This window comes from Mustela nivalis (assembly GCF_964662115.1).
Source record: "Mustela nivalis genome assembly, chromosome: 3".
NCBI lineage: Eukaryota > Metazoa > Chordata > Mammalia > Carnivora > Mustelidae > Mustela > Mustela nivalis.
Genome location: NC_139022.1, coordinates 76739294 through 76763986, shown reverse-complemented (window position 1 = coordinate 76763986; position 24693 = coordinate 76739294). Strand labels below are relative to the sequence as shown.

Here is a 24693-nt window from a genome sequence, read left to right as displayed (position 1 = left end):
TGAGCTGAAGGCAGAGGCTTAACCCACTGAGCCACACAGGCACACCTAGGAGAGCAGTTTTTGTTTTCTTTTTTAAAGATTTTATTTATTTATTTGACAGAGAGAAATCACAAGTAGATGGAGAGGCAGGCAGAGAGAGAGAGAGGGAAGCAGGCTCCCTGCTGAGCAAGAGAGCCCGATGTGGGACTCGATCCCAGGACCCCGAGATCATGACCTGAGCCAAAGGCAGCGGCTTAACCCACTGAGCCACCCAGGCACCTAGGGGAGCAGTTTTAATCAGTGACATCAAGCCAGTGTTTTGAAAAATGGGTGCAGCAAAGGATATTTTGGGGAAAAAATGGCAAGTGCAGATTTATAGAAGACTTTCTTTTCCTTTCCTTTTCATGCCAATCAAACGGTGGCATATTCTTCCATGGCTACTTTTGTTATAACCAAAGAAAAGACCAACTGGAATGCAATGTTTAATTCCTTTCAAAATATGAACTATCGTAAGTATACCAAGAAGTACCAAGTGTATTATAACAAACACCTATGCACTCAATGCCCAGATTTAGCCAATGTGAATATTTGGAAATCCTCTTTGTATCCCTCCCCAATCCTATTCATCTCCTTCTCTCCTCCAAGGAAAACTATCTGGATCTTGGTATGTGTCCTGCCCTCGCATTAAAAAGAAAATATATATATATATATATTTTTTAACACATAAGTATATATCTGTAAATAATATAGAATGTCACTTTGCTTATTTAAAAAAATTGAAATGGTGAGGCTAAGTTAGTTGGGTATCTGCCTTTGGCTCAGGTGGTGGTCCTGGGATCCTGTTGGGCCCTGAATCCAGCTCTCTGCTTAGCAGGGAGACTGCTTCTTCCTCTCCCCTGTTTGGCCTATCTCTCTCTCAAATAAATACTACTCAAATAAATACTCTCTCAAATGCTACTTATTTAAGTAGCATTAAAAAAGATATATTGAAATGGCCTCATAACATATATACCCAACTACAAGTTCTTCTTTTTTCCTTCAACATTGTTTTTGAAATATATCCATGTTAATATGTGTAGCTGTGATTAATTTTAATGACTGAATGGTATTTTTTAAATTATTAATTTTATTAGGAACTATTTTTGAAATACAGAAAAAATGGGTGCCTTCGTGGCTCAGTCAGTTAAGCGTCTGCCTTCAGCTCAGGTCATAATCCTGGGGTCCTGGGATCTAGCCCCCATGGGGCTCTCTGCTCAGAGCAGCAGGGAGTTTGCTTCTTTCTCTCCCTCTGGCCCTTCCCCCTGCTTAGGCTCATGCGCTCTCTCTCTCTCTCAAATAAATAAATACAGAAAAAATAATGTAATAAGCATTTATGTATTCAACACCAAATTTCACCATATATTAGCATTGTGCCATAATCCCACACTAATTCAGATCTTTTCCAAAGCCACAGAATTTTCAGGCACAGTTGTAGCTTCCTGGGCAAGTGGGGAAGAATCAAAACCTCATTTACTGGTTAAGCTTAGAACCTACTCAGGAATTTCAAATTGTTTCAAACAAAATAATGAAGCTTTAGCCTAAAAATCTGCCTCAGAGATTCTGGCAATCTGTCTATGCCTTATTCCTAATTTCTGAAAATTATTCATAACCCACTCAAACTGATGCCAATTGCTAGAGTGTGAGCACTCCATCGTACTCATATTTGTGTCCTCGATGTGTCATGAATCAATGAATAAATAGTACCAAGTTTTTTTAAAAGCACAGATGGTGTTTGCAGCAGCCATGAGAATATGCCTCTCAGATCTCCAAGCATAATACTCACGGGCCATGTTGCCGTGTTATGAATCCACCACACTTCCCACAGGCTGCTCCTAGCCAATGACTGAGTGAGGCAGGGAGACAGGAAACTCCTCTGATAGGGGACCGGGCTTGAGGACTCCCCACTGGCCTAGTGAAAACTTTCTTAGACTACCCCGTGCTCTAAGATGTTTTCTGTTGAAACTTCCTTTTTCCTCTCTCTCCATCACTATTTACCCCTTCTCCCCCTAGCTCTGGTTTCCTCTCCATTTTCCCTCACAGTTATTCACCCCACCCCCAAAATCTTTAGCTTATCTACTCTCATCTTGGAATCTGCTTGGAAGATCCTAAGGAGCACAGTGATTAAGTGTATGGGTTCCAAGGATTCTCTAGATAGGTCATTAAGAATGAAAAGAGAGATAATTGTGTCCAAAGATTTAGGATATAAATATTTAGGATTAGAACTTAGCTCAAGGATATAAGTGATGACGACTTAAATGTTACATGAGGCTAGGAGAAGAAATATGTTCCCCGGGAAGGCCCAAAGGATTCATCATTCACTGAGGGTGTTAGAAATGATCTGAAGCGTGGGGCCCCAGCATCACTATGAAATGTAGTGCGACTCTCCTCTGTAGACCAGAGTCAAGGGCAAGAGAATCGGTTGTAGAATTTGGCTCACCGATAGCAGTGAGGATGAGAGGGCCCTGGTGGTAGCATTTCACCATCAGAAGCTAGAGGGCCACAGTGTCCACAGTTATGGGAGTTAATAGAACACCGTGTCTTGAGGACAAAAATTGCTGAGCAGCCAAAATACACTGCTTAATATACATAATCCACACAGAGCAAGAGTGGATAAGGGGGAGGTTGAAGGAAGTTACCCCAAAAGTCTCTTGCCCAGTTTCTGAACCTGAAATATTTTTCAGTTTTCAAATCTGGCACTCATTGATGAGGTAATTGGATCTGAGGGAGAAGGGCCCTGTAATACATAATGATTTCCCCAGTGCTTCCCCAATGGGATCTAGACCATGTACTTGGGTGTCTGCTCACTGGGGAAAGGAAAACATTCAGACATTTCAAGTACTGTTGGAGATCAGGGTCCAAGTTGGCACGGATATCATTGATCCAAAACTTATCACAGGCTCTGTGTTACAGTGAGGATATACATTACAAGAGCCAGGTGACAAAAAGAGTCTTAGCAAAAGTCTGGGTCCACTTGGTCTGGGAACTCATCTGGTACTCATTTTCCTAGTCCTCCAATATGTAGTTGGGATTGGCATATGTGGTGATTGAAGTAAACCACACATTGGACCTGCTGGTAAGAGCTATCAATGTGTGGAAGGCCAAGCAGGAACCCCCAGAATTGCCCCCCTCCCTGAAGATAGTAAATAAAAAATGGTGTAACCCTTGAGAGAGATGGCAGAAATTAGTGCCACTCTTAAAGTTGCAGGCCTGGTGGGTCCCTAGCATATCTCTGCTTAATTTGCTGGTCTGGTCCTTGCAGAAAACAGATGGATCCTGGAGACTATTGCTAGCTCAACCAAGAAATAGCCCTGATCACAGCTGCCCAGCCAGATGTAGTTTGTAAGGACAGATAATATGGTCTCTTGTATGTAGTATGCAGCCACTGGCTTGGTGAATGTATATTCTTCTATCTTGGTCAGGAAAGATCAGAAACACTTTGCTGCAGGGCTGTGTTAACTTTCCCACCATCTGTCATAATGTAGCCTGAAGACATCTGGACCCTCTGGACATATTACAGAACTTCCTACTGATTCATTACATTGACGACATCATGATGATCTAGCAGATAAATAAGTAAGAGGGTACTAGTATGCTGGAGAATTGATAAGACACATGTACTCCAAAGGGAAGGAGAGAGACTCTACAAAAATTCAGGTACTTGCCAGCTTAGTAAAGTTCTGCACATCCCATAATCAGGTGAATGCCAGGGCATTCCCTTCAAAGTAAAGGGCAAATTGCTGTATCATGTATCCACTATTACAATGAATGAAGTACAATGACTATTAGGCTTTCTTTTTTTTCTTCTAGATTTTATTTATTCGAGTGAGAGAGAGAGCACGAGATGGGGGAGGGTCAGAGGGGAGAAGTAGACTACCCGCTGAGCAGGGAGCCTGATGTGGGGCTTGATTCTGGGACTCTGGGATCATGACTTGAACTGAAGGCAGACACTTAACCAACTGAGCCTGCCAGGCGCCCCAACTGTTAAGCCTTCTTGGGCTTTGGAGACAACAGTCCTAGCTGTAGAGCAAGTAGAACTCCTCTTTAGAACAAATGATCTCAGCACACTCCATGGTATTTGAGATGTTAATGGTAGAAAAGGAGATGGTATGAAGTTTATGACACGTCCCAGGGGAAGAATCACAACTCTGGATCCTGGGATTACGGAGCAAGATTAGACTGTCTGCAGCAAAGAGTTATGCAACTTTTGTAAAACAGCTCCTAACATGCTAAGATGCTCTGAGAGAGCTGGAATGTTTGACTTTGGGACAGCAAGCAGCCACAAGTCTGGAACTGTCCATCGTGTGTTGCGAATAAGTCGTAAATTAAGATACGCCCAGGAGCAATTGATCATAAGATGGAAATGGTACATGTGAGACTGAGCATGAGGTGATACTGCAAGGGCCATGAAGAGTGGGTCTAGAACCTCATGGCATCTACTGTGTCCTATCATGGCATCCACTATGTAGGAATGTCCCTTCTGAGCTCATACTAGTGACCGTAGGGACCTCCCGCTCAATCAGCCGAAGAAGGCAGAATCGCCCCCTCCCCCCAACAGCTTGGTTTATGGATGGGTTGATTTGGTATTAGGTGAAAATCAAAAGTGGATGCTGCCTGCATTATATAATTTATTTAGCGTGGCTGTGAAAAATAGTGATGAGACAATTTGGGTTTTGTTTGTTTGTTTTAAGAGAGGGCAAGAGGGTGGGACAAGAGGGGCAGAGAGAGGGAGAGAGAATCTTAAGCAGGTCCCACACCCAGCATGGAGCCCGACATGGGGCTGTCCATCACACGACTCAGATTGTGACCTGAGCGGAAATCAAGAGTCAGATGCTTAACCGACTGTCCTACCCAAGTGCCCTGTGATGAGACAATTTGTGAAAGATAAATCTTCCCTATGTGCACAGCTTCAGGAGATGCATCTGGTCAACCACTTCATATGAAAGGGAAAGTGGCCTAAAGTCAAAACACATATGAGCTCTCACCAATGGGGAATGGTCTGGGTCCTGGAAGGAGAAAAATTCAAATGTTACAGAAGAGGAAGTTTGGAAAAAAGACCTGTAGACAGACATATGAGAGTGGGAACAAGGTGTGAAAATTATTATACTGTATTTTAATACCCATCAGAAAGTGTCGACGTGGTCTGGGAACCAAATGACCAAGCAGACAAAGTAACTTGACTAGTTGACATTCTCTGGCATGATAGGCAAACAGATGACATGACCACAGTGAAAGAGATGGAGGCTTTGCAAGGGTCAAAAAACATGACTTCCACTTATGAAGGCCAATCTAGTGACTGCCCGCTTTGAGTGATCAACATACCAACAACAGACACCAACACTGAGCCACTCAGTATGGCACTCTTCCTTAAGGAGGCTAACTGGTCACTTGGCAGCAAATAGACTACTTGGGACCATTTTCATCCTGGAAGAGGCAGCGGTTTTTCTCAAAGGAATAGAAACTTAATCTGGGTATGGGTTTGCCTTTCCTGTCAGCATGATCAAGCCATTTAACAGAATGCTTGATTTACAGACACGAAACAATGTAGTATCTAATCAGAGAACTCATTTTACAGATCCACTAATCATGTCACATACTGTGACATCCAGAGGCTGCTGGCTAAATAGAGTGTTCATGGCATGATGAAGGCACAGCTGCAGCACCAGCCCAGAAGCAACGCCCTGCAAGGATGGGGATACCATTCTCCAAAACATGTATAAACACTTAATTTCAGAACTTCATGTAGCACTATGTCCCCAAAGGGAAGAATACACGGGTGCAGGAACCAAGGAGTGAAAGCAGAAGTGGCCTCAGCATAATTTTGAGTGACCAGCTGAATTCTGTTAAGGTGAGAGGTCCTGATCTTAAAGTGGGTATGTTCTTGTCATGAGATAGTAAAGATCTCATTGACCCAGAAGCTACAGCTACCACTTCGACACTTTGGGCTCTTTGTGGTCAGAAAGTAGCAGGCAAGAAGAGAAATCACCACCTTGTCACGGGTAGTTAACACTGATCAGTGAGAGGAAGCAGGCCTGTGTTACATGATGGGAGCAGGGAGGAATGTGCATTGAACTCCGTTGGCCCCCTAGATGCCTCTTGGTATGCTCTTGCCTAATTGTGACAAATGTAATGATGTAGTAATGGAGGCTATACATGGGTAAGGTCACCAGGAGTTCAGACTCCTCAGGAATGAGAGTTTAGAAAACACCACCATGTGAGCCACTAAAGTTGCAGAGTGAGGGACTTTAGAACAGAGAGTGGAGGAGAGAGACGATGAGTACCAGTTTGGGCCATGATACCGACCATAGCAGTGGAGGCTACAGTTTGCCTCTTCTAAATTTGCCCTCAGGAAGAGGGGCTGACCAGAGCAGAGCTGCTCCCCAAATATGTTATGAAGTGGATCCATGGAGCACAGAAGGTAAACTGTACCAGATGTAGAGATGTGGCAATCACATCATCCTTTAAGAAAAGACTTGCTCTGGGGCGCCTGGGTGGCTCAGTAGGTTAAAGCCTCTGCCTTTGGCTCAGGTCGTGGTCCCGGGGTCCTGGGATCGAGGACTCTCTGCTTTGCAGGGAGCCTGCTTCCTCTTCTCTCTCTCTCTCTGCCTGCCTCTCTGCCTAATTGTGATCTCTGTCTGTCAAACAAATAAAATCTTTAAAAATATATATATTAACAAGAAAAGACTTGCTCTGGCATGCCTGGGTGGTATATAGTCGGTTAAGCATCTAACTCTTGGTTTTGGTTCAGGTTGTGATCTTGGGGTCATGAGGGGAGTCCCACATCGGGCTCTGTGCTCAGTAGGGAGTCTGCTTGAGATTCTCTCTCCCACTCCCTCTATCCCTTCCACTCTTGCTCTTGCTTCAAAATAAACAAATAAATCTTAAAAAAAAAAAAAAAAAAAAAAAAAAAAAGAGGGGCGCCTGGGCGGCTCAGTGGGTTAAATCCTCTGCCTTCAGCTCAGGTCATGATCCTAGGGTCCTGGGATCGAGCCCCACATCGGGCTCCCTTCTCAGCAGGAAGCCTGCTTCCTCCTTGCTCTCTGTCTGCCTCTCTGCCTACTTGTGATCTCTGCCTGTCAAATGAATAAATAAAATCTTAAAAAAAAAAAAAATTCACTCCACATCTGCAAGGCATGTGGTTGGCTGAGTGTCCAGCTGTTTGTGTCTTCAGAGTCAGCTTCAGGTTATCATTGGATGCTTTTCTCAAGGTGGTCCCAAGTCAATGACTGGGCAAGGCCTCGTCATTTTTACTCAATGGGGGAACTTCTTTAAGGAGTAATCTTTGCTCTGGAGCTCCCTGTTGGGGTAGTCTGCGCAATTCTGCTTCTGCCCCCTTTCTTTTACAAGTGTTAACTCTCATAAACTTTTGCATTTTGAACTTCTTTTTAGTGTCTCCTTCTGGGAGACTCTAATTGGGACAGATGCATCCATTAGGCCCCTGAACTCCATTCATTCATTCATTCATTCATTCATTCCCTGTTCTCAGTCCTGGAATGTGTGACTAAGTAATCAGAACTGCTGTTTTCTCACATGTAAAATTAAAGACTTATCCCTTTCCTAAGTACTTTATATGATTGTTGTGAGGATAAAATAAAAATGTGCAGGAAAATCCTATGTACTTTGAAAGCTGCTATGTAAATGATTACAGTATTTATTAAAAAGCCTAAAGAGTTCAAGCACTTCCCAGATTACCTCGCAATCCTCAATAGTTTAAAAAAAAAATTCACACAGAAAATTATTTTCAAGCCTTTTCAAAGCTGGTAAGGTGTATGTGGCTTTCTGTGGTGTTACTTATTCCTAGGGAATGATTTTTACACTCAGAGGTCTAGCTTGGCAATCAAATACACAGCTAGATAAAGAATTGTAGAGTACTACAGAAAACTGCCATGGGAATTTTGGTTTGTTTCTTTTCATTTCTAGGATAACAATTACTAAGATAGAGGAAATGAGATACACTGAACAACCCCTTTGACAAAACACAGAGGTCAGAGTCTTTGGAAAAAAATATTTAAAACCCGTGTGGCCATGAAACAGTTTTTTCTAGCACTATTGTGAGAAGATATAATTTAGTATCTGTGGATAGATATTGCAGTTTTAATTTATACGTAAATAAAAATATTTCCTATAAGCATTCTTTTAGGGCTCATTATTGGTATTCAAAGTAATCTATAATGTATTACAAGAAGGAGCTAGTGATCATGTCATCACTTTTTATGAAAAACTTTTAGTGGTACCTTTTTAGCAGAAAAGACAGGTAAGTTTTCTTAATATGCTATCTTTTGCTTAGCTGGTGATTCAGATTTCAAAAGTTTTATCTCTGATTTGCATTTGAGAGTTGGGACATGTTCAGTTACAGGCTTTGCAAATTTGTGGTTCTACATAAAGAATTGTAAAAGAACATTTTAAAAACCTGTCCTTTTCCCTTTTTGCTCATCCTGCCCAAAGTAATGTATTTTTTTTTCTGGTCCAAGCAGATCTATAGGTCCACAAGGTCCACCTGAGCGACAGGACTAAAAATTTAGATTGTTTATTCGGATGCCAGTGTATTGAAGTAAGTGTAGCTAACAATGCATCTTTAATCCAAATGGTTTTGCATAATTTGAGAAACACTTATAAAAGTAAAAGAATAATTCCCATTGTACTTTACTGTGGATGCAGAATACCTGTGCTATGAATCGGGAGCTAACAGTAAAGAGAATGGCTATAATATAAACTAGATTATAAGATCCACCTAGCAATTTTAAAAATGTGTTTCATTTTTTTAATGAAAAATATATATCAATAGCAAAATTCTTCATATTTACATGATTTTTTTTCTATGTGCATTCTGATAGTCTCTAGATAATTGAATCCAACTTCAAAAGGACTTAAGCCAATGACCTCAAAACGAGGTTCCCAGAACAGTACACAATGACGAAATCTGAAGCAATAAACCGCCGATGAACTGAAATGTAAACACTCATCCTATTAGGACATGACTGAATTTTCACTTACTTAATTTGATTTTGGAGTTCTATTGGCTGTCTTCAGACCCCTCCCTTTCACATCTTAAATTGTTTCTCAAGGGTGTTAGAGGAGAATTCAACAGTCTGGGGCATCCCAATAAAGTTTAGCACATAGTTCATGTGATGCTACAGAGCACTTTCTGAATAGAGGGGTTACATATACCGACTCCCCCCGGGGCTCAGAAGCCACTTGTCCCGCAAGACACACGTACCAAGCTCACCATCTGCCCAACCTGCCGTCTGTGGAGAGCCTGCTCCAGCTGCTGGGGAAGGAGGCTGCGCAGAAGGCAGGAGTCGCGCGCGCGGCCGCTCGCGGGCGGGGGCGGGGGACGGTGAGGGGCGGCGCCGGCGCGCGCGGGCGGGAGGTGCGCGCCGCCGCCGCCGCGTCACCAGCGTGCGGCACGTGCCCGTGTTTACGTCCCTCGTGGAGCAGCCTACGTCAGCAGCCAAATGGCAACATTGTGGCGATACTGAGGCTTAGAGTTTAGGAGACGCGTCTCTCCGTCAGGCCGGCTCCGGGCGGTAGGGAAGACGAGGAGAAGGAGGAGGGGCGGGGAGATCTGCCTGGGCGAGCGGCGGAGACGTACACGTCGCCGGCTCCTACAGCCTACCGGCCTGCCCGGCCCCGCGGGACCCGCTCCTCACCTTCAGAGAGCCGCAGACGCAGCACCGCGGCCTCGCGCTGGGGGCGGCCGGGACGGGCGCGAGGCGCTGCCGCAGCACCGGGCTTGTAAACAGATCCAGCCGCACGTGACCATGTGAACTACCTGCTCCGGGGACGCGTATTGTCTTTCCTGCGAGCCGCGCCACAAAGGAGCGCGGCGGGTTCAAGTGAGGAGGGCCCGGCGAGCAAGCGGGGAGAGCCGGCTGGCGCGCTAAGATGGCCGAAGGCGCCCAGCGAGGGTGAGCGGGGGGCGCGGTGCAGCCAGCCGGTGAGTCTTCGAGCGGGCAGGGCCAGCGGCGCCTCCCCCGCGGCCTGGCACCGGAGCCACCATGTCGTTCGCGCTGGAGGAGACGCTCGAGTCGGACTGGGTGGCCGTGAGGCCCCATGTGTTCGACGAGCGCGAGAAGCACAAGTTCGTCTTCATTGTGGCCTGGAACGAGATTGAGGGCAAATTTGCCATAACCTGCCACAACCGGACGGCCCAGAGGCAGAGGAGCGGCTCCCGGGAGCAGGCGGGGGCACGAGGAGGCGCTGAGCCGGGAGCACCCGCGTCCGACGGGACCCGCGCGCCAGGCAGCCCAGCGGGCAAGGGCCGGCCCGAGGCCACGGCCTCTGCGACTCTGGGTAGAAGCCCGGGGTCCCGGAGGAGCGCGGCCTGGGCGGAGGGCGGCTCTCCGCGGAGCGCGCGCAGCCTTCGTGGGGACCCGCTTCTGCGGTGTCCCGCCGGCAAAGGGGCGGAGAGCCCCCTCAGGAGCCCAGTGCGGGCCAAGACCAGCCCGGTCCGAAGGGGATCTGAAGGCAAAGATGTGGTGGGGGCCGCTGCAGCAGCGACCCCGTCGGCGCCCAGGGAGGCCCCGTTGTCCTCCGTGCGAGTAGTGAGTGCTTGCGGGGCGGTCTCCGAGGAGATAGAGGTGCTGGAAATGGTGAGGGAGGACGAGGTGGCCCCGGCGGCCCTGGCTCTGTCGGACGCGGAGCAGCCGCCTTCCACCGTCGAGCTGGAGTCCCCGGCCGAGGAGTGTAGCTGGGCCGGGCTCTTCTCCTTCCAGGATCTCCGTGCTGTGCACCAGCAGCTGTGTTCTGTGAACTCGCAGCTGGAGCCGTGCCTGCCCGTATTCCCCGAGGAGCCCTCGGGCATGTGGACCGTGTTGTTCGGGGGCGCCCCAGAGATGACCGAGCAGGAGATCGACACTCTGTGTTACCAGCTCCAGGTCTACCTGGGCCATGGCCTGGACACCTGCGGCTGGAAGATCCTCTCCCAGGTACTTTTCACTGAGACCGATGATCCCGAGGAGTATTACGAAAGCCTTAGCGAGCTGCGGCAGAAGGGCTATGAAGAAGTGCTTCAGCGGGCCAGGAAGCGCATCCAGGAGGTAAGAACCTACTCTGGGCGGCACTCATTGGTTTTAGCTACTCACTGCGGGAGGCTGGAGCCTCTGTCTGGGCTGTGACCATGACCATATGGGAGACTTTTTCTTCTGGACAGGAGAAGAGGAAGAAGATGGGTTCCTCACCGATCAACTCCTTAATTCCTCTCAGTGGTGGGAAAACCGTGACTTTTCTTAATTGGCCCTCTGAAGGAACTTTGATTGTCTTTAGACTTCTTCATAACATTTATCAAATAGGCTGTATATAGTAAGTGGTGTGTTTTCTACTCAGTGCTGCAGGTAATAAAGCCACTAAGAAAAGAGGCGACCCATAAATATACACTGAGCATTCCTATCTCTTTTGCCTCTCTTTCCACCAATAACTGCTCAGATATTAATCTTACTTTTCTGATGTCCTGTTCATTTATTCAAAATAGTTTGTCTTAGGGAATACAGTTGTCTTTTTTTTAAGTCTCCGTTTGTAGTTTGGCAACTTAGGCAAATTTTAAATTCATTTTCCTTCAAATGAGTGGCCTATCCAAATGAAAAAGCACCATGAGAATGTATTTTTAAGGGCCAATGAGTAGTCTCGATTTTTTATAGCTGGCTGATGTTTAACTTCTGTTTTAGGGAGAAAAAAGGTCTTGAGCAGGAATGTTTATTATGCTTTCGTACTTGTAAAAGTAGTACAAAGCTTTTTCAAACCATCTTACACTTAAAATTACAGGAAATAATGTACAAGGACTGCATGGGTATATATGAGGAGGTCTGTGATTTGTAGGATATACATAATTTGCCGTCATGCCTACCGTAGAGTTTCTGCTCGAAGAACAGTAGGAAAAAAAGTATTTTAAAATGTACTTTAGTTTCTGGGTCACCTGGCTGGCTCAGTCAATAAACCATGCAGCTCTTGATCTTGGGGTTGTGAATTTGAGTCCTCTGTTGAGTGTGGAAATTACTTAAAAATGAATATTAAAAAAAAAAAAAGATACATTTTAGTTTCCCTAATGGGCACTAACAGATACTTCCTGAAAGCTATTATTTTTAGTATTAGTACCATTGAGGTTAGAGGTGGCGTCGGGAAATGCCCCTTTTTATGATGTTTATATTCCTGACATTGTGTTGTCATCTGTTAACCTTGCCTGTGTTTATAAAAGACTCGAATCCTGCTATTAAGGCTAGGAAGCTGGTACCTCATGGTTTATCCATGGAATCCTATGTATTTTTCATTGCTAGCATTGGGGCGTTTTTCTTGCTTAACTCACAGTGCTTTCATACAACTTCCTGAATCCAGATTTTCGCTCCTTCCTATTAGTTTACTTTGTCCTAAGCATCACCCACCTGTAATGCAATCCCTAGAATTCTGGGGATGCTTTTATTCCCTTCTTCTTCTTTTTTTTAAAATAAGATTTTTTATTTATTTGAGAGAGAAAGTGAGCTTGTGCGTGCATGAGTGGGAGGGAGGGAGAGGGAGAAACAGACTCCCCACTGAGCAGGGAGCCCCACTCTTGCCAACTTGATCTCAGAATTTGGGATCATGACCTGAGCAGAAGGCAGACAGGCAACTACTGAGCCACCCAGGTGCCCCTGTTTTCCCTCTTTATCATCTACATCTGGAATCTGTGTTCTACCATAATTCTTTGTGGAATGAAGTGGTAAATTTTAAATGGTCACATATATTCTCTTTAAAGTTTTGTTAATATTGATTTGATTAATATTGTATTTCTTTTAAACTATGTGGACAATATCAATATTTCTTTCTCATAATTTTTTGTTGAACTTGATTGTTTTTTAACTTTTTTATTTATTAGCAAGAGAGCGTGCGCATGAGCTGGTGGGTGGCAGGCCCCTGTGGGCAGAGACAGAGCAGACTCTGCTGAGCAGGGAGCCTGAAGAGGCTCAATCCTAGAACCCTTAGCCAAAGTCAGATGCTTAACTGACTGAGCCACCCAGGCAACTCCTAAACTTTATATCTCTAAATGATGTAGACTTGTTTAGTTTTAATTTTACTGATTTTTGAAAGAGTAATTTTGTCTGGTTTCATTCAAATAGGGTCAAAAATGAGAGCTGCCAAAAAATAGATACAGTTTTCTGGAACTTTTCCATGGGGTGGAGGGTTACATTTTTAAAAAATATCTTTTCCTAATGTTATGTTGACCATGGTGTTGCGTTCTCTTTAACAAACAGAATTTAATGTTTTATAGAGTAACTTGTGTTCTGGAAAACAAGTCAAAAGAAGTTTATTATGAATTCATTTGACATTAAATATATAAATTTTTGGTGCTTCGATTAGAAGATTTGAACAGTATTTGAAAAGTAATTATCAAGACAAGAAATGGATGCAGTTTAGTGCTCACTCTGGTATCTACTGGAAGTTTATATTGAAAGAAATGAAGCTCAATATGGAGAAAGGGTGGTGGGTTTAATTAGCGACTTCTGTTATGGGCATGGTAATGGGAGTGTAAGAGCATGGCAGCCATGTTATTTTGTTTTTTCTTAGCTGCTTAAAATGTTTTACTATTTTAATAGTTTGCAGTAACTTTTTTAGGTAGAATATTTATAGAAATGCGTAATTTTTGTGCTATTGATTTTATTAAATTTAGTATAATGGTTTTTTTGTTCCCAAGTCTGCAGTTGACTTGTGGAAGTGGTTATAAAGGTGTTCAAGCCAGGTATATCTGGTAAATCAAACACATTCTTAGGTATATATTACTTAGAAGATTTAAACTTTTGGTTGTGTTTTTCCTTCTTTATTTTCTCTGGATCTATTTTCTGCTTTTTTTTTTTTTCCCTCCAGTATCCCTTTTCCTATCTATTATAAAGGCTTTAGCCTAAAGACCACACCTGTTTTTGTTCAAAATGGTCCATAAATTGTGTAAAGGAGGTGATTTTTTGTTTTGTTTTAGTAGAACAGTCTGTACAACTAGATTGAAAACTTCTCAAGGTCACTGGCCTTGGACAGTATCTTGGAATTCTCGCTGCCATCCCTAGTTCAGGGCCACACATCTTGAGCATTCTTAATATTTGTGGAGCAAGGACACCAGAGGTGTTTTTGTTGTTGTTGTTACTTTTTAGTATTACAAGAATTCAGAGGATTTAGAAGAAATTTTAAAACGTGGGTAAATAAAATTTTATTATAAATTGCTAAATGTAAATTCCACATAAGGGACCATGCTATTTAGAAACTGAGAGTTAGGGGTTCCTGGGTGGCTCAGTGGGTTAAAGCCTCTGCCTTCGGCTCAGGTCATGATTCCAGGGTTCTGGGATCAAGCCCGCATTGGGCTCTCTGCTCAGCAGGGAGCCTGCTTCCTTCCTCCCTCTCTCTCTCTCTCTGCCTGCCTCTCTGCCTACTTGTGATCTCTGTCTGTCAAATAAATAAATAAAAATCTTAAAAAAAAAAAAAGAAACAGTTAAACTTTATAAAACTGTAAATAACTTTCTAAATAAGGGGTCTTTATCTGGGGCTGGTGAATTCCTTATAAATTGAGGGGAACTACAGATGGACTTTAATGGGGTGCCATAAAGTAGGTTACTAAGTTTTATATGCATAGACATTTGCTTTTCTGCAGAGAGGCTTTTATCAAATTCTTTAAGGTGTTCTTCAGAAAGAGCTTTAAAACCATAGTTGTAAGTCATTTGCTTTGTAAGCTTTGGGCGTACCTCTATTGGAGTTTAAGTTTTAGAATATACTTACAATTTAATATGGGGTTATAAGAAGTACTTCTATATGTTTTGTGAAATACTGGAGAATAAAATACTAAGTTTTCTACTACACATTTTAATGATTCACAGATTTGGTCAGTTGGCTAGGAATTATAGCTTCTGAGAAGCTATAATTTATGTGATACTAATAATAAATTTTTATTTATTTTAAAGGTTTGTTTATTTATTTTGAGAGGAGGAGGAGGGAGGGGCAGAAGGAGAGAATCTTGCATGCAGACTTCCTGCTGAGCAAGGAGCCTGACATGGGACTGGATCCTATAATCCATGAGATCCTTACCTGAGCTGAAAACAGGAGTCAGATGCTTAACTGACTGAGCCACCCAGGTGCCCCACTAATGAAAAATTTTTAAATAACATAGGAATTGTAAGGTTCTGTGTTACTTAGGGCCTTAATCTTAAATGAAGTTAGTAATTTATTAAATGGTAGGTTTGTTTTAGACTTTTACAAGGGTTTGCTGTAAGGAGTGCTATTTGTATAGCACCCTATTTGAATGAATCAGGTGCCACCAAGGCCGCTGGGGATGGTTTTGAGCAGTAGTCTTAGTTGTTGGTTAGAGCTGGGGATCATATTATAGTGTATATGCATGGGTGACCTGTACCGTGGCTTACTTACCTCTGATGACCTCGATTTTGTAAATAGTGGTTTCCGTATAAGGACAACTATTGTTGAAATAGTTGTGGTCCTTTAGATAGTGAACCTTAACTATGATGGTAGGTTTGGTTAAGATCTAAAATAGTCTTCTCTTTGGAGAAGAGATTATGTTTATACAGTTGCTCAGCTAACTTCTTCCCAGTTGATTTTAACTTATTGCTAGTAAAGCAAACAACAAAAAAGCACTGAGAGCAGTATGTGTTTTTGTTAGTAACCATGTAAGGGATGCTGCAGAGAGAGCCTACCTAATGTTTGGAGTCAGAAAGACCTGACTTCCAAATAGAAGTCAACACTTACGTGACCTACTTAGTTAACCTTCTTAAAACAGGGAAATGGGGAAGATACTTAAAAGATATCTAAGATTTAAGTAAGATATTATGAAAAAGTGCTTAACAAAGTGGCACGTATAAAGGAGGCTTCCAGGAAGTGTTCTCTTCTTTCCTGTAATGAGGATTCTTCAGAGTTTTTTCACCTCAGCATTTCTTTAAGGGAATGTAACTAATATTTATTGGCACTACTTAGGTATTGGTGTTTCATGTTTACTATCTCCTTTCATCCTTCCCACTCTCTTTTCAAGTAAATCGTGTTTTATACCTGTTTTACTGAAGCAGAAGTTGAAACTTAAAGATGTTGGATTTGGCCAACCTTAAATAGCTAAGTTGTGACCAAACTGAGATTCAAGTGTAGATTTTTTGAATCCAAACATGTGCATTTTCTGCCATGCCTTGTTTCTTTGAAGACAATAGAAAGGATGTCAGTCTCTACTCCTGAGAATGGGAGAGTGGCTATATTTAAAACTTCTAGTCAGTTCAATAATGGCTTTTAAATTGAGATAACTCATTTTTTTAATTTCAAATGAACTATGATAGGCATGCTGTGGGGCAGAGTCTCCTGTTGTGTTACAGAAGAAGGGTTGCCTAGGGGTGCAAGGATGGGTTTATGGTAGACAAGAGTGCCCAATTGTTGTTTTCCTTTGTAACTTAAAATGACTCAGATGTAAATAACTAAGTAAGGGACAGGAGCTCTAGAAAGAATGCTTACCATGTCTCCAGCCAATTACGACTTTTGTAATTTTTTTGAAAAACTAGGATTAGTTATAAAACTCTGGAGCCACACTGATATCCCAACTATATGTATTAGAGAAATCAGTCTTTTTAGAGCCTGAGGATGCTAGCCTTTCGCTGGGACAGTGTGCCTTTATCCATGATTAGGTATAAATAGAAGTAGACGCAGGAAGGATTGAATGTAGTTGTAGCCGAGAGAGCTGTATGGCTGTATTTTCCCATAAAAATAGGGCACACACAGTTACAGAATAATGAAGCTAAGTGAATTTTGGAGGATTCTTGAAAGTTAAGAAAGACTTAAAAGGTAGAGGCCATGAAAACAATGATTTAGATACTAACTTTTTCTTCATTTCTGTGCCCAAATAAACTTGGTCATTTTTCACATCACTGAAAAGAGAGAAGTATAGAAAAAAGATGACTATATCCTTTTAGGTTAGTGCATCTGTAATGCAGAGGCATGGAGGCTGGTGGCAGGAGAGCAGCAGCCTTCATGATAACTGATTGATGTGATGCTTTCTCTGCTTGCTGTTTAACGTTACATGATGCCCCATCCACCAGGTATTTCACAGTCTTGAAATCAGGCATGTTTCCTCCCTGCTAAAACCAGGCCAGCTTGGACAAACACTCGACCAATGTGAGTTCAGGAGTGTGGGGGTGGGGCTGGGTGGGAGGTAGTGCAGGGAAGAAGGGGAGAAGGTGAGTGGGCGGTTTGGTTTATTAAACATAACAATTGTTATGTTTGAGTTAGCAATCTTCACTCCCCAAATCTTCACATGTAACTTTAATCAGTCTCTCACTGTTCTCCATTGCTGCTTTATTTGACCTTTCATTGACTGTGGAATATTGCTGGAAGTGAGAATTGAAAGCAAAAGTTGGCCTTCCATTGATGGTTAAATGCCTGTGTGCTTACTTTTTTGTAATGGGAAGTTTCCTATGGCTCTTTTCACTCTTTAGTAGGCCAGATCTGTTCCCCTTTAATCTGCCCAGTTCCCTCAGTTGTTGATGGGAAAAAATTTAAGTTGCAAGGCTGAGAGAATGTAATGAAGACTAATAGTTCTTGGTGCTATTTGTTTTTTGATAGGGGTGAAGTTCCTTTGGACTTTCAAGCTTTTTGTAGTGGATTGTTAATACTAAGTAGCCTTAACAGAGAGTAAGTTATTAAAGCTCCAGAAAGGCAGAGAAGGATTCATTCAGCAGAAAGCTGGAAGATTTCATGAGTTTTCTTCAATGTGGAAAAATCCCCTTTTATGCTTTTCCTTGGATTTTTTTTTTTTTTTTGGTCTTTTTTTTTTTTAAAGATTATATTTATTTTGAAAGAGAGAGCACGTAAGGGAGGGGTAAGAGAAGAGGAAGAGAATCCCAAGCAGACTCCCTGTTGAGCACCAAGCTGGCTTTGGGGCCCCATCCCTTGACCCCAGACCAGAACCCGAGCCAAAATCAAGTCTGACACCCAACTGACTGAGCCACCCAGGTGCCCCTATGCTTGCCCCTGAATTTAAATTTTATATGGTTATAATTGCACATGATAGATACTTTTTGTACTCTAGTAAAGGTTTTGTGGTATAGGCTATAAAATAAAAATAGGCCTGATGGGCTAGAGGAGAATGGTTTTAAGGATAAGTATATGAAATTAACTTAATGATGTGTGGTTTTATTTTTAACGTTAGCATTTGAGGGTGATGGCTAGGGGCTTAGTTGCTTTAACAAATAGTAGTACATTCAGGTAACATAAGCATAGGGAGACTAGAGTGATAAACAAAAATGGTGTTTTTCTTTACAAGAGGTTTTAAATAAAGTTGGTTATCAAATTGGCCTGCTGCTAGGAATTAGTTGAGGCAGGGGTTTTGTTCGTTTGTTGAGGCATGGTATTTTTAAGAAGCTCTAACTACACTATGGTAAGTGCATAGGGGAAAGAAAACTTACTGAATACGACTCAATAAAATCTGTTTTTGTGCTAATTCTGATACTAGTAGCTTGACCTTAAAGACTTTCACTTAAGGTCCTTGGTCTCTGTGTCCCAGGTAAGACCAAGGTTAGAAGTTAAGGATCCCCAGGTTGGTTAACAGGTATAGTATGGCAAGTGTTGGAACTTGAGCCACTTGTTTTATGTGTTTGTATCCAGGTTTAGGGTCTTCTTGCTGTAAACTGACTATTCAGACTGTTCAAGTCACAGCACTTCTAATTTTGCTAGAGTTTTTTTTTAAGGCTTTAAGAAAGCCCTAAATTCATTTTTGACTGCACAGGGCATTAGAAGAGGGCAGAAGTGTTTTTTCCTGTTCTTATATTTGTTTTCTTGGCCTCACTTTGTTCATTACTTGTTCTCAAGGTGTTCCCCATTTCCCCCAAAGTTTCTTTACATTTCCCTGTGGTTTCTAGTATTAAAACTGCTTTTCCATTTGAAAACTTGAAGTTACATTTACAAAGCAAATATTTAGCTACTAAAATTATTTCTCTCTCTTTTTTTAAGGTTTTATTTATTTGACAGAGAGCACCAGTAGGCAGAACAACAGAAAGAGAGAGAGAGTATAGGCAAGCAGAGAGAGAGGGAGAAGCAGGCTCTCTGCTGAGTTAGGAGCAAAGCGTGGGGCTCGATCCCAGGACCCTGGGATCATGACCCGAGCCAAAGTCAGATGCCCAACTGACTGAGCCACCCAGGAACCCCTAAAATTATTTCTTTAAAACTTCTTCATCTTCACCTTCCTGTCTAGGTGAGTCTATCTCCTCTTCACTGACACCAGTGGGGCCATGTTGAGAGGGACATGTGTGTAGTGAAATACGTGAGGCTTTAAATTTTCAGTCATCGAAATAACCTTTATTGAATGCTTCCTGTGGCTCAAGCACTATGCTGAGGTCTAAATTACCTCAGTTAGCATGTAGATAGGAGTTAAGAGGTAGTGTTTTGACTTTTGAGTCTTGGCTCCTCTACCTGATAGCTTTGTGAACATGGGCCTACCTAATTGTCTTATTTCCTTAGCTGCTGCTTCTGTAAAGTGAGAGAACGCTGCTGCCTTTAAAAATAGGTTTTATGTTAGTACTTAGAACAGTGCTGTGTACCCAGCAAACACTTGGTAAATGTGAACTCTTAATGTTAATCTGCATCTCAAACTAAGAGGTAGGGATTTTACAGTAGAGGATATAGGTTCAAAGAGATCAGATAAATTTGTGAAGATAAAATATCGGGCGTGTAAGCAAACCGATTCAAACCCAAGTCCAATTCTACCCTGCTTTCTTAATTGTTGGACCACGGACAGGGAGAGAAGCTAACTGATAAATATTGGCAAACTGAAATACTTGGTCAGTTTCTCATAACCAGACAAAAACATTAACAGTGTCTGGCTGCTGATTGTTTTTGGAAAACCTTGATTATGTCCGTAATACTGTAATAATGTTGTCGTAATTAGAGAACATGGTAATCCTAAAGGAGGCTAATTTAAATTTGTGCATATATGATACATGAGGTTCTAATGTGAGACAGAATGCATGTCTGTCTGTCTGGTTTTGTTTTTGTTTTTGTTTTTGTTTTTTCTTTTGATAGAGAATAAAAGGTGGAGCAGCAGTCAGAGGGAGAGGGAGAAACAGGCTCCCTCGTGCAGGGCTTGATCCCATATCAGGGCCTAAACTGAAGGCAGACACTTAACCAACTGAGCCAACTGCACCCCTCTTTTTTTTTTGTTGTTAAAGATTTTATTTATTTGAGAGAGAGTATGTGAGAGAAAGAGAAAGAATAGGGGGGAGAGGCAGTGGGACAGGGAGAAAAGCAGAATGCCCGCTGAGCAGAGAGCCTGACATGGGGCTTGATCCAGGAACTTGAGATCATGACCTGAGCCTAAGGCAGATGCTTAACCAGTTGAGCCACCCCGGTGTCCCAATGCATGTCATTCTTAAAAGAATCATTTATAGGGGTACCTGGGTGGCTCAGTGGGTTAAGCATCCGACTCTTGATTTTGTCTTGGGTCAGATCTCAGGGTGAGATCCAGCCTCATCTTGGACTCCACACTGGATGTGGAGCCTGCTTAAGATTCTCTCCGTCCCTGTCCCCTGCACCTTCCCACATCCCTCCTCGTACTTGTTCTTTCTCTTAAAAAAATTCATTTATAGGGATGCCTGGGTGGCTCAGTTGGTTGGACTACTGCCTTCAGCTCAGGTCATGATCCCGGAGTCCCGGGATCAAGTCTCACATCGGGCTCCCAGCTCCACGGGGAGTCTGCTTCTCTCTCTAACCTTCTCCTCACTCATGCTCTCTCTCACTGTCTCTCTCTCAAATAAATAAATAAAATCTTAAAAAAAAATTCATTTATAAAAATCATTTTTCTAAACCACTGGAAGAATAACTGATAGCTTAAATATTCTCTTGTAAAATCTATATAAGCTAATTGTTTAGAACATTATGATAATTTTCCCTAAGTTTTCACATGTGTATTTTATTTTCTTCCCCCCCTTTTTTTTTTAAGATTTTATTCATTTATTTGACAGAGCACCAGCAGACAGAGGGAGGGGAGAAGCAGGCTCCCCGCTAAGCAGAGAGCCAGACATGGGGCTCAATCCCAGGTTCCTGGGATCATGACCTGAGCCAAAGCAGACGCTTAACCAGCTGAGCCACCCAGGCACCCCCAAAATATTTTCCAGTGCTCTTTTGCTCCGCTCCATGGGAGAGCTATAGAATTTGGTATAGTCTAAACTGAGACCTGAAATCTTACCTCCTTCCTTCACTGTTTACTCCCATTTAAATAATTCATCCATGACACCGAATAGTGACTATTACACTCCCTTTCCCCTTAATAGTACTAAATAGTATCTCATTGGCTAGATTTTTCTGGTTAGACAGGGGAGGAGGGCAGTTAAGTGTGTAACCTTCTCTTTATTTTTTGTTGGAAATCCTGCCCCCTTTTTTTTTTCTTCTATATTAGATTATGTGAATTTAGGTATTGGAGTTCCTAAATGCAAATGAAAAAGTTAGGACAAGTTGGTTTAATGAAATGAAGGATTAAGGGGGAAAGGAGATGAGAGGTGCCTGGTTGGCTCGGTCATGGAGCATGTAACTCCTGATCTTGGGGTTATGAGTTTGAGCCCCACATTGGGTGTAGAGATTACTTAAAAATAATGAAATTTTATTTTATTTTATTTTTTTAAAGATTTTATTTATTTATTTATTTGACAGAGAGAGACCACAAGTAGGCAAAGGCAGGCGGCGGCGGGGGGGGGGCAGGCTCCCTGCTGAGCAGAGAGCCCAATGTGGGGCTCCATCCCAGGACCCTGAGATCATGACCTGAGCCGAAGGCAGAGGCTTTAACCCACTGAGCCACCCAGGCGCCCCTAAAAATAATGAAATTTTTTAAAAAGAAAGAAAGGGAGTGAGAATGAACTTAAACAATATTTAAACTTGAAAAATTAGTGGAAATGGATAACCGTTTTTTTTTTTATTAACATATAATGTATTATTAGCCCCAGGCGTACATGTCTGTGAATTGCCAGGTTTACACACCTCACAGCACTCACCATAGCACATACCTTCCCTAATGTCCATAACCCCACCACCCTCTCCCTAGCCCCTCTCCCCAGCAACCCTCAGTTTGTTTTGTGAGATTAAGAGTCTTTATGGTTTGTCTCCCTCCCGATCCCATCTTGTTTCATTTATTCTTTTCCTACCCCCAAACCCTCTACGTTGCATCTCCCCTTCCTTATATCAGGGAGATCATATAATAGTTGTCTTTCTCTGATTGACTTATTTTGCTAAGTATAATACCCTCTAGTTCCATCCACATCGTCACAAATGGCAAGATTTCATTTCTTTTGATGGCTGCATAGTATTCCATTATATATATATATACCACATCTTCTTTTGGATAACCTTATTTAAGTAAAAGTAAATTATGTGCCAGCCCACAATGAAGACTGTGTAGGTGCTTGCTTTTGTAAATCATGTGTTAAAAAGTCTCTGGCTCCTTGGAGGACCATGGAGTTGGCTTTTGAGAACGTTTTCTTTTACAGATTGAGTTTTGGAAAGAATTCCAAAATTAAGTAACAATTTCATTCTCTTTTCATCTTGTCTGACTGCATGACTCCCCACTTAATTTTTTTCAGTTTACCCTCTTCCCATGAAATATTTCATCGTACTTTGTCTTCCTACACTCAACAGATTGGCATGTTTCCTGTAAGGGAAAAATAGATTGGTTGTGAATAGGGACATAAAGGACAGTGGTTAGGAGCCTGAGTTAGGCTGTTGAGGATTTATACTTTCTTCCTTTCGTCTCTACCTAACTTTAGGCAAGTTACTGGCATAATAGTTATGCCTATATCATACAGGAAGAGTAACAGAGATGTGTGTAGAGAGTCTAGCAGAATACCTGGTACTAGAAGCCCTCAGTAAATACCAGCTATTATGATATTCTTGAGTTTTTCCTGAAGCAAATGGATACTGATTGCTGGATTCCTCCTAGATCCAAATTCGTTTCTACTACAAACCAGGTAGGTTTTAAGGGAGGCTGATGCCATACAGGTAAAAGATTTCCAAACTAAAAACAATGTCAAAACAGTAATAAAAGTGTGTTTGTTAAGCCTCTTAATGGTCTGCAGTAGAAACTTCTAATCCAGGTGCCTGGGTGGTTCAGTGGGTTAAAGCCTCTGCCTTGGGCTCAGGTCATGATCTCAGGGTCCTGGGATCGAGCCCCGCATCGGGCTCTCTGCTTGGTGGGGAGCCTGCTTCCCCCTCTCTCTCTGTCTGCCTCTCTGCCTACTTGTGATCTCTGTCTGTCAAATAAATAAATAAAATCTTTTAAAAAAAAAGAAAAAAGAAACTCCTAATCCATGGTTCCCAAGCGCACTTGTTGCTGTTTCATGTGAGTAGTATTATTTTGGCTGACTTCACAGGACAGGATGGTTCTTTTTAAAGACAGCTTTTTCTGTAACTCTTCCATTTTTTTCTGTAGCACTTCTTCCCTTATGTTTGTAAACATCCCAGACAACCCTGATCACAGTACATTTGTGGCTATTCCTGCTGAAGTAATTATTTAAGAAAATTCTAAGGATTAACCTCTGAAAGTCCTTACTGCCTTTCAGGCTCCTCATTAGTCACTTAGCATATTTTTGTGCCAGGTGCTACTGCTAGGCATACTATAGAAAACGAAACAGCCCCTTTCCTTAAGGTTCACTAAAAATTCTGCTTATTCTAATTGAACTGTCTTTATTTTATGTTATGTTATGTTAGTGTTATGTTATAGATTTTATTTATTTGACAGAGCACAAGCAGGGGGAAGGGCAGAAAGAGAGAGAGAAGCAAACTCCCCCACTGAGCAAGGAGCCTGATGAAAGTCCTGGGATCACAACCTGAGCCGAAGGTGATGCTTAACTACATGAGCCACCCAGGTGCCCCGAATTGTCTCTATTTTTTAAGGGCAGGCATTTCTGATGAGTATGTTAATAGCTTGTTCTTGTAAAATATTGTCATATTTTTCATTATACTTGTACAAATTTACCTCTGTTTTGGGTAGTCATTTTATAGTGGGTTGTGTGGTTAGAAGTCCAACCACCACTTAAAATAATGTCTTCATGGGAAAAAAGGGGGCCTTTAAGGTACAATAGGTTTATTAATAAAGAACTACCTAGTTAACTTTTCTCTCCACCTTTACTTATTTAGGATATTTTCAAAGGATCCAGAATTATTTCTTACAAGGATGATCTCAGTATTTTTGTATATTGATTTTTTTTTTCCTTAAGTAGGCCCTGTACCCTGTACAGCATGGAGCCCAACATGGGGCTTGAACTCATGAACCTGAGATGAACACCTGAGCTGAGATCAAGAGTTGGGTGCTCAACCACCTGACCCACCCAGGTGCCCCCCAATTTTTAAAAATACTTTTTTTTTTTTTAAAGATTTTATTTATTTATTTGTCAGAGAGAGAGCGAGCGAGAGGGAGCACAGGCAGACAGTGGAAGGCAGAGTCAGAGGGAGAAGCAGGCTCCCCGCGGAGCAAGGAACCCGATGTGGGACTTGATCCCAGGACGCTGGGATCATGACCTGAGCCAAAAGCAGCTGCTTAACCAACTGAGCCACCCAGGCGTCCCAAAAATACTTATTTTTTTAAAGGATTTTATTCGTCCATTTGAGACACAGGAAGAGCGTATGATCAAGGGGGAGGGTCAGAGTGAAAGGGAAAAGCAGGCTCCCTGCTTGATCCCAGGACCCAAGATGATGCCCTGAGCCAAAGGC

General features: G+C 42.4%; 1 protein-coding gene across 1 annotated transcript in view; it reads left to right on the top strand.

Annotated features, from left to right (window-relative positions):
* Positions 1 to 9381: 9381 nt before the first annotated feature.
* The window catches only part of JMY (junction mediating and regulatory protein, p53 cofactor), a 110971-nt gene continuing 95659 nt past the window's right edge, over positions 9382 to 24693 (top strand). The window contains exon 1 of the mRNA XM_082724774.1: positions 9382 to 11054. Coding sequence (XP_082580900.1) covers positions 10014 to 11054 — 1041 coding nt within the window. The 5' untranslated portion in view covers positions 9382 to 10013. The remainder of the gene's footprint in view (positions 11055 to 24693) is intronic.